The sequence below is a fragment of the Symphalangus syndactylus genome, chromosome 9 (genome assembly GCF_028878055.3).
Source record: "Symphalangus syndactylus isolate Jambi chromosome 9, NHGRI_mSymSyn1-v2.1_pri, whole genome shotgun sequence".
Classification (NCBI taxonomy): Eukaryota; Metazoa; Chordata; class Mammalia; order Primates; family Hylobatidae; genus Symphalangus; species Symphalangus syndactylus.
Window position 1 is genome coordinate 110,097,766 of NC_072431.2, and position 19,667 is coordinate 110,117,432.

General features: G+C 49.6%; 1 protein-coding gene and 1 long non-coding RNA gene across 6 annotated transcripts in view; one reads left to right on the top strand and one right to left on the bottom strand.

The window, feature by feature from the left end:
* The window catches only part of LOC129490257 (uncharacterized), an 80,492-nt gene that overhangs the window by 43,985 nt on the left and 16,840 nt on the right, over positions 1-19,667 (bottom strand). For both annotated transcript variants that reach the window (XR_010113746.1, XR_010113748.1), the window contains one exon: positions 19,598-19,655. This is a non-coding gene — a long non-coding RNA (uncharacterized lncRNA). The remainder of the gene's footprint in view (positions 1-19,597; positions 19,656-19,667) is intronic.
* On the top strand, positions 229-12,991 carry CCL19 (C-C motif chemokine ligand 19). Of its 4 annotated transcripts, none has more exons than XM_055293965.2 (9): positions 229-246; positions 3,054-3,106; positions 3,981-4,125; positions 8,605-8,738; positions 10,583-10,673; positions 11,343-11,478; positions 12,221-12,353; positions 12,527-12,620; positions 12,711-12,991. In XM_055293965.2, exons 6-9 carry the CDS (start codon positions 11,430-11,432, stop codon positions 12,729-12,731), a joined length of 297 nt encoding a protein of 98 aa, XP_055149940.1. In that variant the 5' UTR covers positions 229-246; positions 3,054-3,106; positions 3,981-4,125; positions 8,605-8,738; positions 10,583-10,673; positions 11,343-11,429; the 3' UTR covers positions 12,732-12,991. The 4 variants fall into 4 exon arrangements, with proteins under 4 accessions (XP_055149940.1, XP_055149939.1, XP_055149942.1 ...); XM_055293964.2 differs by lacking the exon at positions 229-246 and adding an exon at positions 331-386; XM_055293967.2 differs by lacking the exons at positions 229-246; positions 10,583-10,673 and adding an exon at positions 331-386.

Below are 19,667 nucleotides of genomic sequence, written 5' to 3' on the forward strand. Positions count from 1 at the left end.
GCAGCAGTCCTCTGTCTGCTAAAGGAAAACAGGCGTGGGGGTTGAATTTTCTATTCTCATTTCCTTCATCTTTCTAGGACCAATTTGTTTTCAATTATTTTTACGATTTGTTCTCACACGTGTCTCATTCTAGGCCAAAGGTTGCGCGTTTCCCTGTGTCCACTTATGGGCAAGACAAGTTCCTTTTCCGCCCATGTCAGGCTATAGCCCTTCATCCTCCAGCCCCAGCCTCGCGCCTCGCACACGGTTAGCCTCTCAATACATTTCCGTGGAATAAGGAAACCTTTCTTAGCGTTGGCCCCGTAATGAGTGCTGTAAGATATCTATCGGGTGTGAGGGAAGTGCCAGAGGTGATGTGAAGCCTCCTTCAGCCTTTAAGCCAAACAGTAATTATTTCAAGACTTCAACATTGGGCACCTCGGGCTCTGGGTAAAACGGGAATATTTGGGGCGTGGGAAGGAAAGATAAATGCCTCATATTCGCCGACAAACCCGGGCCTTCCCCCGGCCACCGGGCTGGGCCGGCCCCGCAGAGGACCCCCGGGGCTCGGGGGCCTGGGTGGCGGGGGTTTGGCGGGACGGGGGGTGCCCTGCCCCGGGGTAACTGTCGTCCCAGGTCATCGGAGGCGCGGGCACCACCCACAGCCCGAGCCTCCCCCAATACGCCCGGCCCGCGCGCGGGGACCCCAGGGACGGCGGGGCCAGGGAGCCGGGAGGGCGCCAGAGGCTGTTCTAGGCCCAGGGACTTCGGACGCGCACGCACCGCAGCCTCTCTGAGGAGCTCGCGGGGTCACAGCCGCATGCGCCTACCCCTCTGCCGCAGCCGCGCCCCGCTCCAGAGCCTCCCTTCCCAGGCTCGGAGCGCCCCCTGCAGGCCCAGGAGGGGAGATGCATGGGCACGCTCACGGGCGCGGACACACATCCGCACACGTGCCCCAGTCGCGCACGGCCCCACAGACACAGTTCGGGAAACGCACATTCATGCATGCGACATACACTAACCATCTAGTCAGAGTCCTCTCCCTACAATCATTCACCCACCCCGACCCCCACCACGGACTTGGTTGACTCCCCTGCCCCAATGGCTAGTACGCCCGCATTCAGGATCTCCTACCCCTGGGGCAGGGATTTGGCCAGACCTGGGAGCACGGAAGTTGGGCAGGCTCCTTGACAGAGAGTGAGGCTAGGTTGGGCTGAGTGGGTTGATCTGCCCTGAGCTGGAACAAGATTCCCAAAGCTCAGGCTGAACCAAGAACCATGTATAGACGACTTGGCTGGGAAGAGGTTGAACAAGGCGAAGCACGTAGCGTTGATGCCTCTGTACCTGTGGTCAGAAACTGTTTCAAACACTTCCCTGACCTCCAGTCCCCCACCCCCACTGGATTATCTAAACCAACAGCTGTGGGTAGGTGTCTTAAACCCTTCACCAACCGGGCCTGTGTCCTTTCCCTTTTTGCCATGATAGTGGGTACCTTCGTAACACCCTGACTGCCACCTCTTTCTCTTCCTGATCTGTTCATGTTGGCGAGGCCCAGGACTTAGAACTTGGACCTCTTCTATCTACACTCACTCTCTTGGTGACCTCATTGTCTTATACCTTTAAATACCATCCATTTACTCCCACATTTGTGTCTTCAGCTAGAATCTCTTCCCTGAACTCCAGACTCATCCCAGCTACGTACTTCACATTTCCATTAATACGCCCAACATGCAGCTTCAACTTAAGTCTATACCAGGGTCCTGATCTCCCCACAAACCCACTCCTCTTCAATCATCCTCATCTTGTTAACTAAAATTATATCCAAGTTTCTTAAGTCAAAAACCTTGCAGTATTCTCTCCTCTTCTTTCTCTCATATCCTATGCTGAACCCCTCAGCAAAGTCTATTGGCTCTACTTTGTTTCCAGAATCTGAGCACTTCTCACAAACTCCACGCACCATCATCTCCTCCCTGGATTGTTGCAACGGCCTCCACCCTGGTCTCCCTGCTTCCCTTCTTGCACCAGTTTGGTCTACTCTCCGTTCAACAGCTAGAAAGAGTTTATGTCAGATCGTGTCACACTTGTTCAATGCCTTCCAATAGCTCCACATCTCACTCAGCAGAGCATAACAATGGCCTACAAAACCCTGTGTTATCTGGCCCCTGTTATTATCTGACTGTATATCTCCTACCACCCTCCCCTTTTGGCCTCCTTGATATTCCTCAGATACACTCTTGCCTCTTTGCCCTTGCTGTTTTCTCTACCTAGAACATCTTCCCGCAGACCTCTGCATGGATTTCTCCCTCACCTTCTTCAGGTCAGCTCTCTGCTCAAATGTTATTAGTAAGGGTTTTCCTGACGGCCTTATTTAAAATAACACCCTCCCTCAATACTCCCTATCCCTCTTGCCTTCTTTATTTTTCTTCATAGCACTTATTGCCATCTGAGATGGTATAGATTTTTCTTGTTTGCTTATTGTCTGTCTCTTTCATTAGCATAACAACTCTGCAAGAGCAGGAACGTGTATCTGCTGTGCTTACTGCTGTATCTCAGTGCCAAGAACGGTGTCTGGCACATAGGAGGCCCTCAATAAATATTTATTGAATGAATGTGTAACAAATGCCTTGTTTATTATTATTTCATTATTTCACCCTTTCTTGCTGATTCTCAGGGTCCTTCCCAACAGGCACTCCAGGCAGATGGTGTTGAAATTGAATTAAAACCTCTCCGCCAGCTTTACACTATATGATTGTGTCATTTAGGATCTTGGCAGGAAACAAATGGCATGCTCAAAAAAGGTTAATGGAAAAGAATTTAGTGAAGGGACCACTTACAGAGGTGAGAGCAGGATTGTTGTAGGCAGCCACTGCACGTGAATTAGTATAGCTCCAAACCTCAGACCATCTCTTCTTCTAGGCAAAGTGTACACTAAATGTACTGCCCCAAATTCTGCCCACTGAGAGGACTTGCCTTAACCACTGTATTTCAGGACCAGCCCTGGCTGGGGCTGTAGTCAGCTGTCTCTTCCAGCTAATGCCAGCATACCTTACAGACCCTCTGTTAACTGTTTGTAGAGAACCTCTCCATGAAGCTGTGTAATCAGAGGAAGAAGCAGAAAACAACACAGGTAGGAGTCCGAGCCATCTGGCCATGCTTTTGTTCGTGCCTTCCGAAACTTCAAGGTCTGATCTCATATATACAATTCATTGCATAATAAATGCTGCTGTGCACATCCAACTATATCATTTGCTTAGATAGCACCCTTAGGTCACATTGTCACTGGATGAACTGTAATCTGAGTTTTAGACCAGGGCCCCAAGACCTATCAAGAACTGCTTTTCAAATAGAAAAGAACTGTTAGCAGAAGAAGCATGGCCTTACTCCACTACGCTAAGATTCTTTGCTTTAACTCTCCTACTAGGGCTCCTACAGCACACCCTTATCTGCCACAGACAACATGAGGTTCACTGGATTTGTGGGTCATTCAGCCAGAGCAGCAGGGCAACTTTCCCTGGAGCCTGGACCTCATTCAAAACTATCAGCTTCAGCTGGGCACGGTGGCTCACGCCTGTAATCCCAGCACTTTGGGAGGCCAAGGCAGGTGGAGCACCTGAGGTCCGGAGTTCAAGACCAGCCTAACCAACATGAACAAACCCCATCTCTACTAAAAAGACAAAATTAGCCAGGTGTGGTGGTGCATGCCCGTAGTCCTAGCTACTCAGGAGGCTGAGGCAGGAGAATCCCTTGAACCTGGGAGCCGAGATCGCGCGATTGCACTCCAGCCTGGGCAAACAAGAGTGAAACTCCGTCTCAAAAAAGAAAAAAAAAACTGTCACCTTTATGAGCCTTTATGCAATATCCAGTCATTTTGCAGTAGTATATTTTGCAGTACATTTGGCAGTAGTACATATAAATACAGTATATAGTGCCTCTAAAATCCAAAATGCTCTTTAACGTTATGCCCTAGATGACTATTTTTCAGCTTGTCCCCATCTCCATAGCCTGGAAATTTCACCACATCTTGAAAAACACCGACTAGGAGAAAGATTTATGGAATCCGCCTGTGAAAGAGATCCAGGATCTCCCAGCCTCCCACCCAATCAAGAGGATTCAGTTCTGGGAAATTGGCTTGAGTCTAGGAACTGGGTAAGACTGTAAATCCTTAATATAACCTGAAAATCAAGTTTCTGTTTACAAGGTCTAGAATTTTTCCACTTGTATGGGTCAAGTAGAACACCAGTAAGCGGTCCATCTATTTCATTACTAGGAACACCATGATTAATTAGCTACCACCACATATTCCTATGGGGCAAAGCACATGATTACCACTCATCCCTACAGATTTCATAGTAATTTCACTCACCTTATCACTCATGGTTAGGTGGTAACACCTGTCCTCTACCACGCAAGAATTCCATCATTCACCTTGAAATAAGGCTGCCCAGTCCCAAGAGAGCATCTCACAACCTCATCTCTAGCCTATTAAAAAAGTCACACAGTGCTTTTCAAAGAGTTGGCATTCCCCTCACTGATGTGTTCTTGCTGCCTTGAAGAAGAAAGTATCTTTCTGGACCCTTTGGAGGTGTACAAAATAGGTAATTTCAACATTCATTTCTAACCTTTGAACTTCTTCCTCTACTTTACTATTCAAGGTATAGTCCAAGGACCACAGCATCAGCATCATTTAAAAGTTTGTGAAACGTGAAGGCTGGGCACGGTGGCTCAGGCCTGCAATCCTAGCACTTTGGGAGGCCGAGGTGGGTGGATCATCTGAGGTCAGGAGTTCAAGACCAGCCTGGCCAACATGATGAAACCCCGTCTCTACTAAAAATACAAAAGTTAGCTGGGCGTGATGGCATGTGCCTGTAATCCCAGCTACTTGGGAGGCTGAGGCAAGAGAATCGCTTGAACCCAGGAGGTGGAGATTGCAGTGAGCAGAGATCATGCCATTGCACTCCAGCCTGGGTGACAGAGCAAGACTCCACCTCAAAAAAAAAAAAAAAAATTGTGAATGTGAAACATGAAACATTCTGGGCTTCACTACAGACGTACTGAATAGAATCTAGTTTAATAAGATTCTCCCAGGTGAATCATGCACACATTAAAGTTTGAGGAGCAGTGTTCTACAACAGGCCAGCGAGGTTCTAGCACCTCAACCTCACTGATCACAGGCCACTGTCAAATCCAGACTTCCAGGAATCAACCCAACAGAATATTAGCACAACTCCCAGGTGCTCAGCTAATATTAACACAATGATACCCAAATCCTACATGAGAACACCTATAGCAATAAATTTGTCCTCACTGGTTCCTGGGATTCTCCCAGGACAAGTTGACAAGTTCCTGCAAATTTCCCAGCACCTACACTCTTGCTCTTGGAGCACATCCTGTACTTTCCTGTCTAGACAATGTTAGGATTAAACTTGTAGTACAGGCCTGGAGACTCTGAGGGCTGGTCAGGGTGGGTCCTGAGGAGAAAAGGCATGCCCTTTGCCAGAGAGTTATTATCTAATGGAAGGGAAGGTTGGATCCTTCATGGTTTACAGGGGAAGGGAGAATTATCTTCTACCACCAAGGAAGATTCAGGGGGATCTGAAGGTCCAAAGTTCTCAGCTTTGTTCATCTCTGCTCAGATGTCACCATTCCGAGTTTCAGAGTCCTATGCCTTCCCAACAGTGCCCTTATTCTAGGATAAGGGCATCATCACTCAGACATGAATCCAAGACACTTGGGTCTTGGATCTGATCCTCAGCCATATCTGTCATGTGGCCACATACAATAAACATTCCTTAAGACTTTCATTTGAGTTAGAAGTTCATGGTCTAACCTTTTTTTTTTTTTTTTTTTTTTTTTTTGAGATGGAGTCTCGCTCTGTCGCCAGTCTGGAGTGCAATGGCATGATCTCTGCACACCACAACTTCTGTCTCCAGGGTTAAAGCAATTCTCCTGCCTCAGCCCCCTGAGTAGCTGGGATTACAGGTGCCCACCAGCGTGCCTGGCTAATTTTTGTATTTTTAGTAGAGACAGGGTTTCGCCATGTTGGTCAAGCTGGTCTCAAACTCCTGACCTCAAGTGATCTGCCCCGCTCAACCTCCCAAAATGTTGGGATTACAGGCGTGAGCCACTGTGCCTGGCCTAACCTTATCTTTTTTATTGGAATTTTACTAAAATCAGAAATGGCCAGTGAGGTTCTGGCCTCAATGTAGTACTATAGTAACAATATAGTAATCACCATTTGCAATCATCATTTGTAGCCATAGTAAGTAACTGCCTCAGGTACTTTATCTCCTAATGTCTTGACTTCCAACATTTCATCCATGCCTCACGAGTGATAGTCTAAGTGACCGTGATGCTTCTACGTGCTCCAGATTACTTGTGTCCTCTTTTCCCAAGCACAGAGACCATCCATGCCCTCATCAAGGGCAAGCCAATCCTAGAATCCCATTTTGGGAATCTATGTCCTGGTACTACCAATTATATCAGTGAGGACCCTGGCAGGAAACAGATAGCACACTCAAGGATACAGGGAAAACCATGTTTCCCTACTCTCTACTCCCTCTCACCACTCAATACTTATGTGACCTCTGGTTACCCATAAGTGTGGGGGGATTTCTCCCCACCAAGAAATTCTCTGGCAGACAGTTCCTCAGTGGACACCAGACGGGTGTCCCCTAATTCAATTCAATTCTGACATCATTTACCTGGAGGTAGCATCAGATCCCACAAGTTGAGGGTTCAGTTCCACAAGACTGCCCCCTTACTTCAGATACCAACTGCAAGCACAGAGTGTGGCCCATGCTTCTGACTGACCAGCTATAAATAAGGTTTCCACAACCCACCTGGGGTTCAATTAATTTGCTAAAGCAGCTCACAAAAGTCAGGGAAACACTTGCTTATGCTTACCCATTTATTATAAAGGATATTACAAAGGACAGATAAACAGCCAGATGAAAGGGATTCACAGAGTGAGGTATGGGGAAAAAAAGGTGTGGAGCTTCCATGCCTTCTCTGAGCACCCTCCTCCAGAACCTCCATGTTTTCAGCTATCCAGAAGCCCCTACCCCAACTTAGTACTTTGGGGTTTTTAATGGAAGTATCAGTACCTAGGTATAATTGATTACATCATCAGCCATTGGTTTATCAACTCAAGCTTCAACCCCTCTTCCCCTACCCAGAGGTGGGGAGTGGGTGGGACTCCCCACCACTAGAGAATGTTAGAGAATGTTCCAACTCTCTAACCATGTGGCTGGTTCTTCTGCTGACTGGCTCCCATCCAGAGGCTGTCTAGAGGCCCCCAGCCACCAGTTATCGCATCAGCATAGAAAAGACACAATCTCTCCCAAGATTCCAAGGAAGATGAAGACCAGGTATATATTTCACAATATCACATACACTCAAAAAAATTTAACTGGAAAGATTTTAATAAAGGGACAATTTAAGAGATTGGGTCAGGATTAAGGAACCAACATGGGATGATAGGCAGTTGGGGTGTAGCAATGGTGAGAAGCCATTGAAGGGGCAAGAGGAGGGAACAGTGTTTCCAAAGCCTGTCATCCCAGCACTTTGGGAGGCCGAGGTGGGTGGATCACCTGAGGTCAGGAATTTGAGACCAGACTGTCCAACACGGTGAAATCTCGTCTCTATTAAAAATACAAAAATTAGGCCAGGCATGATGGCTCAAACCTGTAATCCCTGCACTTTGGGAGGCCAAGGCGGGTGGATCACCTGAGGTCAGGAGTTGAAGACCAGCCTGGCCAACATGATGAAACCCCATCTCTACTAAAAATACAAAAAAATTAGCTGGGCGTGTTGTTGGGTCCCTGTAATCCCAGCTACTCAGGAGGCTGAGGCAGGAGAATCGTTTGAACCCAGGAGGCGGAGGTTGCAGTGAGCTGAGATTGTGCCATTGCACTCCAGCCTGGGTGACAAGGGTGAAACTCCATCTCAAAAAAAAAAAATTTAGCCAGGCATGGTGGTGCGTGCCTCTAATCCCAGCTACTCAGGTGGCTGAGGCAGGAGAATTACTTGAACGTGGGAGGCAGAGGCTGCAGTTAGCTGAGATTGTGCCACTGCACTCCAGCCTGGGTGACATATTGAGACTCTGTATCAAAAAAAAAAAAAAGAATAGAGATAGACCCATGGAAGGGAGGCAACCCAAAAGGATCACTGTAGACCAGTGGGCCTCAATCTGTAGACCACTTTGGGAGGCCAAGGTGAGCCTTGGGATTCTCCTGCCTCAGCTTCCTGAGTAGCTGAGGAGTCAGGAGTTGAGATGGGGTTTCACCATGTTGGCCAGGCGGGTCTCAAACTCCTGTTCCAGATAAACAAAACTTAGGAATTTCATTAATAGTACACCTGCCCATAAGAAAAGCTAAAGGGAGAAAGAAAAAACAAACGAACAAAGAAATGCTAAAGGGAGACCTTCAGAATGAAACAAAAGGACAAAAAGTAATAACTTACAGCCACACAAAGAAACAAAGATCTCTGATAAACATAACAACATAGCAGGCCGGGCACAGTGAACTTCTTGGATATGTATATTCATACTTTTCATCAGATTTCAGATGTTTTGTCATTATTTCTTCAATTTTTTTAATGCCCTGTTCTCTCTATTCTCCTCCTGAGACTCCTGTGATGAGGTACATTTGATGGTATCCCTGAGGCTCATTGGGATCTCAAACTTTAGCACATATCAGAGTCACCTGGAGAGTATGTGAAAATGCAGTTTGCTGGACCCCATCCTTAGAGTCTCAGATGTGGTAAGTGAGAAGTAAAATCTAAGAATTCGTGTTTCTAACAAGCTCCCAAGTTATGCTGCTGCTGCTGCCCAAAGGCTACTCTTTGAGAACAACTGCCACAGGGGAAATTATTCTCTGCCAGAACTGCAGCAAGATGAAGGATTTGGGGAATTAATACCCCAGCCTCTCCTTCCACCACTGATCTCCTGTTGCTGCTTCCCATGGGCCAGCCCCAAACAGAAGCCAGAGAGCAGGCAACCCTGAATAATGCTATCTGCAGAGGTCAGCCTTCCAGGGAGCAGAGCAGGGCCGTGAAGAGTGGAGAATGGATAGGTTGGGGCAAACAGAATAACCAGAACCACCACGGACAGAAGAATGGATAGATCAATGCAAAGAGGGGTGGATGGATGAATTAATGAACGGATACCTGAATAAAAGGATAGAAGGCCAGGCATGGTGGTTCACGCCTGTAATCCCAACACTTTGGGAAGCGGAGCCGAGCAGATCATTTGAGGTCAGGAGTTCGAAACCAGCCTAGCCAACCAGGTGAAACCTCACCTCTACTAAAAATACAAAAATTAGCCCAGCGTGATGGTGGGTGCCTGTAATCCCAGCTATTCAGGAGGCTGAGGCAGGAGAATCCCTTGAGCCCGGGAGATGGAGGTTGCTCTGAGCCAAGATCGCGCAATTGTACTCCAGCCTGGGTGACAGAGTGAGACTGTGTCTCAAAAAAAAAAAAAAAAAAAAGGACAAAAGAAGAACAATGACTAACAGAGCTTATTGTGCATCAGGCTCTAAGCTAAGGGCTTTACTCAGGGTATCTCATTTAATCCTAAGAAGTAGATCTTCTGCCATTCCCATTTTACAAATAAGAACACTAAGATACAGAGACTGGAGAATTTTCACCTTGTCGCAGTTAGTAAGTGGTGGAATCTGAATCCCAAGCTGGGCACTCTGTCTGCAGAGTCTCCCTCCTTTGCACCGTGTACTACCCGCGCTGTGCCATGACCAAGTGGCAGACAGGCGGTGTAGGGTGGAGGTAAAGACTGCAAACCCGGCCGGGCGCGGTGGCTTACGCTTGTAATCCCAGCACTTTGGGAGGCCGAGGCGGGTGGATCACGAGGTCAGGAGATCGAGACCACGGTGAAACCCCGTCTCTACTAAAAATACAAAAAAATTAGCCAGGCGTGGTGGCGGGCGCCTGTAGTCCCAGCTACTCGGAGAGGCTGAGGCAGGAGAATGGCGTGAACCCGGGAGGCGGAGCTTGCAGTGAGCCTAGATCGCGCCACTGCACTCCAGCCTGGGCGACAGAGCGAGACTCCGTCTCAAAAAAAAAAAAAAAAAAAAAAAAAGACTGCAAACCCTAGAGCACACCTGGGTCCAAATCATGCTCCAGTACTTACTAGCTGTGTGGCTTTGTGCTCTGAGCCTCATGTTCCTTATGTGTAAAATAAGAATAATAATGTGAAAATAAGAAAAACTACATCAATGGTATTGTTTTGGGAAAGTTAAGCAAGGTAATAGTGGTAAAGTCCTTGATATAGAGCCTAGCACATAGTAAACAATCAAAAATACCATTACTATTATTATGATTAATGAATGGAAAGAAGCTAAGTCAGAAATTTCAGAGAGAAATGCTCCACCTCCCTCTCTGCATCCAAAAGAGGGTCTAGGGCTTGGGTGACGACGGGTGAATGGGCGTTTCATATTTAGTTTCTCTTTCGAGGCCTTCTCTTCTGACCTTTCTCATAGGGATGGGAAGTCACTTGTCCCCTCCCCCATCGGCCGATTCCTTGAAATTTTAAGATTTGTCTGAATATGAGCTGGCCAGCCCCTCTCCTTAGAAATCCCCTCTTGGTTCCCAGGACTGAGAAAAGCGGGAAAATGAAGGGGGCTATTCCAAGCCAGGCTCCCTCCAGCTGTTCCTTTGACCCAGGTGTTGGACATAGGAAAACGGTAAATAGAGGAAGGGGAGGGTTTGCTGAGCCCCAGAGGCCTGAGATATGGGATGGGGGTCCTGGGCCTCCTCCCAAGGTACCTGGTCTTTCAGCTCTGCTTGCCCCAAGGGAAGGACTGGTTCCCACATGGTGGGTGGGCAGGCACTGCGATGACTTGGAGGCCACCCCAGGCTCTCATGGTTGTCCTGAGGGTGCCAGGGAGACTTCTTCACCACCAGCCTCCCAAGAAAGAAGCACCAGTAAGGACAAGGGATAAACCTAAAGAAGGGAGCACAGTTCCTCACTGTGGCCCCCACCTTTGACCATCACTTCTGAACCCCAGCTTCATGGTTGATGATGCAAATGCCACCAGTGGGATGACAGGGCAATCCCTCTCTCTGGAGAAACAGTGCACAGCCGCCTTTACTGGGCCAGACTGCAGACTTAAGTTCTCAGAGCAGGAGCCAAGGAAAGCAGAAGGAAAGGGCAACCGCAGGGGGAAGAAGGGGGGGCAGGGTGAGATTCTGCCAGAAAGAGGGGGGTAACAGGGGAATCACAGAATGGGACATGAAGGGGAATTTCAGGCAGAGAAAGTGAAATGGCGCTGGCCATAAATAAGAGTCAGCTGCAGGGCTCACATTCCCAGCCTCGCATCACTCACACCTTGCATTTCACCCCTGCATCCCAGTCGCCCTGCAGCCTCACACAGATCCTGCACCCACCCAGACAGCTGGCGCTCACACATTTGCCGTAGGCCTGCCTCTGTTCACCCTCCATGGCCCTGCTACTGGCCCTCAGCCTGCTGGTTCTCTGGACTTCCCCAGGTAAGGCTGAAGGGAGAGTCAGGGTCAGGGGCAGTGGGGGGCTGGCAGTGGGTAATGTCTAGATCTCAGATTGCTTGGCACTGGACGTAAGGGACATGGGGAGTTCAAGCGAATGCTTTTTTTGGTGAGCCTGGCGGGTCCCTGCATGTGTGCCTCTAAGTGTGGGTGTCCCTGTGCCCCTGAATCCCAGCGCAGGTGTGTCTCTTAGCACATCCTGGGGCCTATGGCTGTGGCTGTCTCTGCAAGCTCTATTTCCTGCTGCCTGAGTTTCCCAGGCAGAAGGAGATTTGCTTAAGGTAGGGAGAATGGCAGACACTAAGCCAAGGCTGATATTAAAAAATTTTAGCAATTAATAAGGCTCCTAACACCAGCCTACCCCACCCCACGCCCCTCCCACACTGTGACCTGCATTAACTCTTTACTTGCTGGATTGTCCTGGGAGAGAGTTTGGGGTGATCAGGGCAGCAGGAAGTCATTTGTGGGGCTCAGGGCAGTGGTTATTTACAAAACAGCTTAGAAGTATGACAATATATTTAGCAACCAGTAGAGCCACAGCCATATTGGTGCATAATGGCTGAATACCAGGTCTAACTCCTCCCCCACCCCACCAGACACACAGACACACACACACACACACACACACACACACACACACACACAGGTGTTCTCAATCCGAGCTAGGGCCATGGCCATGCCACCCTCAAGGGTCCCTGTGTCCTGTCACCTTCTTTCCCCATCCCAGCCCCAACTCTGAGTGGCACCAATGATGCTGAAGACTGCTGCCTGTCTGTGACCCAGAAACCCATCCCGGGGTACATCGTGAGGAACTTCCACTACCTTCTCATCAAGGATGGCTGCAGGGTGCCTGCTGTAGTGTGAGTTGTGGGGAGGGTGTCTAGCCTCATCTCCCGTTTTAGCCCCTGTTGAGACTCCCACCTTATTATTCCCCTTCTCCATGCCAAGCCCAGCCCCTTCAAGGAAATCCCTGAAACAGGTTCCCAGACATGCCGGATTCTGGGGCTCCATTCTCTCTGGCCTCTCACCCCAGGTTCACCACACTGAGGGGCCGCCAGCTCTGTGCACCCCCAGACCAGCCCTGGGTAGAACGCATCATCCAGAGACTGCAGAGGACCTCAGCCAAGGCAAGCCTGGCCCTCCCTGGCCCTGTCTCCTCCCTCTGAGCTCCTGTCTAAGATTCCAGCCCATGACCCTTCCTCTCCTTCCTCCTCTAGATGAAGCGCCGCAGCAGTTAACCCATGACAGCGCCAGAGGGAGCCCGGAGTCCGAGTGAAGCATTGTGAATTATTACCTAACCTGGGGAACCAAGGACCAGAAGGAAGGACCAGGCCTCCAGCTCCTCTGCACCAGACCCGACCAGCCAGGACAGGGCCTGGGGTGTGTGTGAGTGTGAGTGTGAGCGAGAGGGTGAGTGTGGTCAGAGTAAAGCTGCTCCACCCCCAGACTGCAATGCTACCAATAAAGCCACCCGGTGTTTACAACTAATTGATCACAACCCGTTACAGATTTCTTTGTTCTTTCTCCACTCCCACTGCTTGACTAGCCTTAAAAAAAAAAAAAAAAAAAAAAAGCCACGTGGCACCCATAGATCTGTCTGCTGTCTGTTTGCTGTCTAGCCAGGTGGACAGGAATAGGAAGGGGGAGGTGGAATGGCAGGATCTATTTTCTCTTCTGTGGCCTAGGGGGTCTCCTCGCTCACCTCCACTTAACAACCTGATGCTCTCAGGATCAGCCTCATTGCTTTCCATAGTTCAGCGACACTAAGCTTGGGTCAGTTCCCTGAATAAGCCAGCGTCTCATGCCTCCCAGTCTTTGCTCTCCAAGGCAGGTGTTCAAGCATCCAGGTGTCTGAGGGGTCCAGTGTCACTAGGGGGAAGGGAGTTGTGGGGAACCAGCTCTCACGGCTGGGGGAGGTGGAGTGGGGCAAAGGGCCCAGCTCTACTGCCTGGGGGGAAAATATCCACCCACCCATGCCCTTCCTTTGGTCTGGCACACTCTTCTCTCTCCTCTGCCCACCTGGCTTCCCATCTGGGTCCAGATGCCTCTTCCTCCAGGAAGCCTTCCCTGACCCCAGGCTGGGTTAGGTAGCCTCCTGCAGTGGCCCCTCACAGCATTCATCACACTGACTTATATTTGCTGGTTTGTCCAAATTTGTGCATGTTCTTGGACTGGGATCACATCTGCTTTGGGTTCCACTGTTTTTCTGGTGTCCAGCATGCTGCTTGGCACAAGGCAGTCCCTCAATAAATATTTGTTTAGAGAATGAATACATATGTGAGGAAAGGCTCAGCAGCCGGGGCTGAGGGTCCATCTGTTCATCCTGTCCATACAGAATCTGACCTCCAGGCCAGCCTTCCTCTCTCAGCCAAACTGAGCAAGGTCCAGCCCCATCTTTGCAATCCTGGGGCCATGCCTCTCAGGGACACTGACAGACAGACCTGGGAGTCAGAGGTCAGAGACAGGAGAGAGGCCCACGGGGTGGAAGAAGGAGTAGCCAGGGAAGCACAGGAGATTCCACATAGAGCAGCCCTACCACCACCCCTACAGTCTACATGGGCTCCAGGGCTCAAAGGCAACACTGAGACCAGAGACATCTCCCCAGATGAGACCAGAAAGGAATCTCAGCTCTAGGAGATGAGAGCCGTGTGACTCTTGGAGCATCCCACAGGGCTTCTCTGTACAGAGTGAGCACCTCGTACTTGAGAAGTCCCCTGGGGAAGCAGGCTAGCCTCCAGATGGTGTTCTCTAAGGGCCTCTCCAGCTGGGAGTGACAAGTCTGTGCCACTGGGGTCAGACAACAGCAAGGAGGCCAGATTGAGCACCCTTGCCTGGGAAGAGAGCTGTCATTATATCAGGTATACCTCAGCCAGTAACAAAACCAGGCCTGGGCAGGCCTTGAAAAGGGAGAAATGGTGAGGGAGTTGTGGCAGCCCCTCCTCACTGAGAGCATGACATCCTCTTCCTCTCCTCTGCTCCCAGATGCAGCTGTTCAAAACCTTGGGTATCCCAGGTCTCAGAATCACCTGGGATACCAGGTGGGTGGGAGGGATAGGGATAGTTTTCAAGAACAGCTGCAATAACCCATCCATTCATGCATCCATGCATCCATTCATTCAGCTGTTTCTGCATTCATCAGACCTCCATCCATCCAACTGTCCACTCACCCACTTCCCACCCAGCCATTCTTTCATCCATCCACCAAGCCAGCCAGCCATGGCATTCTAGGTCTCCCAGCTGTGGACCCCGTGCCCTGCATCCCAGCAGGCTGGTGTCTCAGAGGACAAACGCACATGGGAGGGGAGCACATTGCCTGAAATCCTTCTCAGTGCCAGTGACATTTAGAGGAAGTCAGCCTGCCACAGAAGCAACAAAAGTGATCTTTCTGGACTATCGGAGGAACACACAGAGTAGGGCAGGTGAGAGTGGGAGCCTTGAAGAAGATGCTACCAGGACAGGGGCCCCTGGACGCTACCTCCATGATACTGCCGCCAGGAGGTATAGAGCAAATCCTGAATTCACTGCCTGGGCCAGAGTCCCATGATCCTGTCTCTGCCCCACTCATTGTGTGACTCTGGGCAAGTTCCTTTTCCACTCTGCACCCCGAGACCCAGTTTCCCCATTTGTCAGATGGGAGAGAGGCCCTTGATTTTTGAGACTCCTTCCAAACAAAGACTTGGCTACTGAATCTTTGGTTCTCATGCTAAACCCCCAGCATTTGCACAGATACCCCACAAAGTCTTGCACATCCAGAAAACTCTCCCTGGGGCCACCCTCTGAGATCAAAGGAGATGCTGAGGCTCATAAAAAGAGAAAATAATCTAGGAGCTAGTGAAGTGCCTTGGATTCAATTGACCCTGGAAGCCTGGGAAATGAAGAATTTGGAGGAAATCTGAGGGCGTGGACACCAGAGTCCCAGGGGAGCTGGCATGCAACCCTCCCCACTCCTTCTACAGCCAATGCTTTCCATCTTAGCTTTCTGCCTTCCTCTTTTTCCCACCCCCCAACCACACCAACCCATCCTGGGCACTGAGTATTAACCCCTTATCTCCCCGCCAGGTACAATTGCCCAGCAATCTGAGCAATTGGAGCAACGGAGCATCCTGCCCCACTCTAAACATTCTCAGCACTGTGACTCCATTTAATCAACATCTGCTTCCTGTTTCACGGTGAGTCACTGACAATTGTTGCATTTTCATTTATCCAGAGTTCTGCTGGGCCAGGAGCCCATCAGAGATTGTCAGCTCTTGGAGGAGTGGTGTGGACTCCTAGCTTCCCAGTTAGGATGTGGAGGCCTTGTTGCCTGCCTCTAGATAGGCACCTTCTTCTCTAGGGCACATGGCATCTGTTACAGGTTCAAGGCCTGCAGCTGGGTGATACTTCCCATCCTAAAGGCCAATATCTCAGCAGCCAATATCTCCCTAAAATTATCTGACATCCCTGCTCAGGTTGCTCTTAGCCTTTGGGGGATGAAAAGTTCCCTTTCCTATTTGTTGAGAGAGCTCCCGAGGGAGAGGTTGGGCCTCATCCAACTCCATTGCTAACATTGCTCTGCCAGGGTCTGGCATGAAATAAGCCCCAATACACATATGATTAACCAAAATGGAACTGAACATGGTCTTTTCCCACCATGCCCCGCCCCCCACCACGAGCATATCCAGTTCTCAAGACAGCTGGGGCTATATCTGTTGTGGGTTGAGCGTTTGTTCACAGCCAGCTTCATAGGGTTTTGATCATGTTTTGATCATCTCATATTCAACTTCTCGGCAGGCAAGCTCCATGTCACCCCCTCCTTCTAGGCTACGGGAAACTCAGAAACCACCAGAAAACCTTAGAAATAACAGTTTCATGAAGGCTCAGGACTCCTAATTGGGAAATTTCCTCCAAGTGCCCCTCTGTAGGAATCAGCAGGCATTTCTCCAGTCAGATAACTTCCTAGGTGATCCCTGAGACTTTGTCCACATGGAAGGACATGGCTCTGAGTATTAGCTAATTCACCACTAATGCTTACCAGGTACTGGGCACTGCTTTAAGTGCTATTACCATTCTTATGCTGCAGCTGAGAAAACTGAGGTACAGAGGTCAAGTCACCTGCCCAGGATGGACAACTAGAAAAAAGGCAGAGCTGGGGTTCCTGTCTGGGCAGTTTGGCTCCAGAATATCTACTCTGAACTATTACACATGCCACTTCTCTGAGTTGACCTATCTCCTAATTACAAATGGAGAACAGTACAGCAAGGCCAGATGTGGAGAAGCGGCCCATGGGAATAGGGAAAGCCACTACTTTTGGGTGCTGGCCATGTGCAAGTCTCCAAGCTGAGTCCTTTCTTGGCACTACATCACTGCATCCTCAAACAATCCCATGAGGCATCATTAGTACCATTCTATATATAAGGAATTTGAAGCACAGAGGAGAATGACCTCCCAAGTCAACTCAACTGGTGAGTGGCAAAGCTGGGATTGCAGTCTAAGCCTGACTGATGGGCAGCACTTGGACTGAGGGCTGGGGGCTGGGAAGTCTACTTGGGGTAGAAAAGCTCAGCTTGCTAGAAAGAGCTGGGGAAAAAACAAGAGAGGAAGCTGGTGGCCACAGGTGGGGTCCTAACACTTGAACCCAGACACAAAGACACACCCTAGAGGGCTTCCAGCTTCTTGGGCCTCTGCAGTAGAAGAGGTATCAGCTTCCCCAGAGCCTCAAAGAGGGAGTTTACTCAGACGTCAGTTTTCCCAACAACAGAGGAGTAGAGAAGGGGATTGGGCCACAGCAATGCCCACCCTACTCCTATTCTCAGGGGAGTATCAGATGCCAGGACCTGGTGATATTGAAAGGAAATGAGGAATGTAGGAACAGTGCTGGGGATCTGGAGGGTAGGGGGAGAGGCAGGACAAGGAACCTTGTGACAGGCAGGGCTCCTGGAAAGGAGTGGGGCCAGGCGTCTGATCAGCAGGTGGCAGAGGACCTCTGAAGAGCAAAGCATCTGAGGGCAGCAAGGCAGCATCAACTCTCAAAAGGCCCATTTCCAGGGGACACTTCCATCTCTCAAGGGGCCAGGGGCAGGCAGGGCAGGGTTGGAGGAAAAGAGCAAGGACCTCTAAGGATCAGGGTAGATGAGGGAATCAGGCCTCCCCACCCTACTTCTAGGGCCTTTGGGTCTTCCCCGTGGCTCCAGGTGGATGCAGAAGATGTGAGCCGCCCTTGGCTCCAACCTGGCAGAGGTGGGAAAGCTTTCGCCCCAGCTGCAGGAACACTACCATTCTGGGACAACCAGATCTCCTAGGGCTTTTGACCTCAGAATCCCAGTCCCTGGAAATCTGAGCCTAACACCATCCAAACCCCAATCACCACGTCGACCTCATTCCTGTCAAACCATCATTTCAAGGGTCCTCTCCCAAGAGGAAGCCAGCCCTTCTGTCAGGGCCTCAACACTGTAAAGTGCTCATCAGTTGAGGAACCCCCATCCCTGACAGGATGTCCCAATACCTATTATGTCCTCATTGCTGACGGGACACCCATTAAGGTCAAGGTCCCCCCATTACTATCAAGCCACCATTCCTCTTAGGAAACCATACCACTGTCAGGAACACTTAAACCTGTCAGGCAGGACAGCAGCACTGCACAACTCCAGGGGGCACCATCCTCTCTGTAGCCTACGTAAATGGCTCCTGGTATGGCAGCACTGAGTGCCAGGGTATCACTCTGCAGGGCCCCCAGGAGTCTCAGCGCTGCCATCACATAGGGTTCCAGCCCTGGGAAAACCCCTCATGTCTAAAGTGATGCCTCATCACTGTCTGCAACCCAGAACACTGATTCATTCCAGGCACTATTCTAGGTGCTGATAGTGAACAAGATAGATATGGTCTTGGTCTTCATGAAGCTTCCTCCTCTCCTCCAAAAACAAAAGGCAAATAAACAAAAGTGTTGATCAGGATTCTTACTTGCACCATTGAAACTCACTGGCTGATTCCAACAGAAAAGGAGTTTATTAAAAAGACCCTGGGAAGATGCAGAAAATAGCAAGAATAAGTGATCCTAGGCAGCCAGAACCACTCCCAGAGCATACACTACATACAGATGGTCCAGACAGGCCTCCAAGACAGCATGGTGGCACCACCAAAAGGGGATGCCAAGTGGCCAGGACAACGCTTATGTCCAGACAACTGGGGCCCTTGCCCTGCATCCCATGTTTTAGATGACCCTGATCTGGCCCTCCTCTAATCATATCTCTGGACACAGGAAAAAAAAGTCCACAGGACCAAGGGAGCACCCACCCAGAACTCATTCTTTTCTTCTAGACCACATTTCAGGAATTGAAAAACAGAGAATTTCCTGCCCAAATGCCCCCAAATAGCTTCCAATATCATTATGGGCCTCTTCCTCAGATTTGTTCTTCCTAGGATAGACTATGTTACTGATATACACACTACCAGGTCCAGAGGGTAGCCAAGAAGTAGCTATTTGCAGGGAATGTAGAGGGAACTTGTATGTATGGGGCTGGAATATTTACACCCAGACACATGAGACCCTTCATGGTGCAGGATAGAACTGTGGATAGGAAGAGGAGAGGGACAAGTGGAGGGCTAGTGATGGGCCCTCCCCTTACCACCTCATTCCATCATGGATCTCCAAGGAGTTCAAGAATTCTCAACTTGAACCTAGCCTCCAAGTTGTTTTGAAAGTATATTTTTGGGCCGGACATGGTGGTTCATGCCTTTAATCCCAGCACTTTGGGAGGCCAAGGCAGGTGGATCACCTGAGGTCAGGAGTTAGAGACCAGCTTGGCCAACATGGCAAAACCCTTTCTCTACTAAAAATACAAAAATTAGCCAGGTATGGTGGCACATGCCTGTAATCCCAGGTACTTGGGAGGCTGAGGCAGGAGAATCTCTTGAACCCAGGAGGCAAAGGTTGCAGTGAGCTGAGATCGTGCCATTGCACTCCAGCCTGGGCAACAGAGCAAAACTCCATCTCAAAAAAAAAAAAAAGTATATTTCTCAAGGTAAGGAAGACAGACATATTTTTTATTTGACAACTTGTTAGCTTGATTTTTACCTTTTAAATATTTAGATAGTGGGCCTCCATTTGTACTATTGCCCCAAGCCTTACCAGTGTTAGGTGGTCAGCCTGCCAGATGCCACCTCTGGAATCATAGCTACAGCTGCCCCTGTAAAATAGA

Coding starts and splice junctions, on each gene's coding strand:
- CCL19 (XM_055293965.2), top strand. CDS start 11,430: ATGGCCCTGCTACTGGCCCTCAGCCTGCTGGTTCTCTGGACTTCCCCA. Junction 12,354..12,526: donor TGCAGGGTGCCTGCTGTAGT/GTGAGTTGTGGG, acceptor CTCTCACCCCAG/GTTCACCACACTGAGGGGCC. Junction 12,621..12,710: donor TGCAGAGGACCTCAGCCAAG/GCAAGCCTGGCC, acceptor TTCCTCCTCTAG/ATGAAGCGCCGCAGCAGTTA.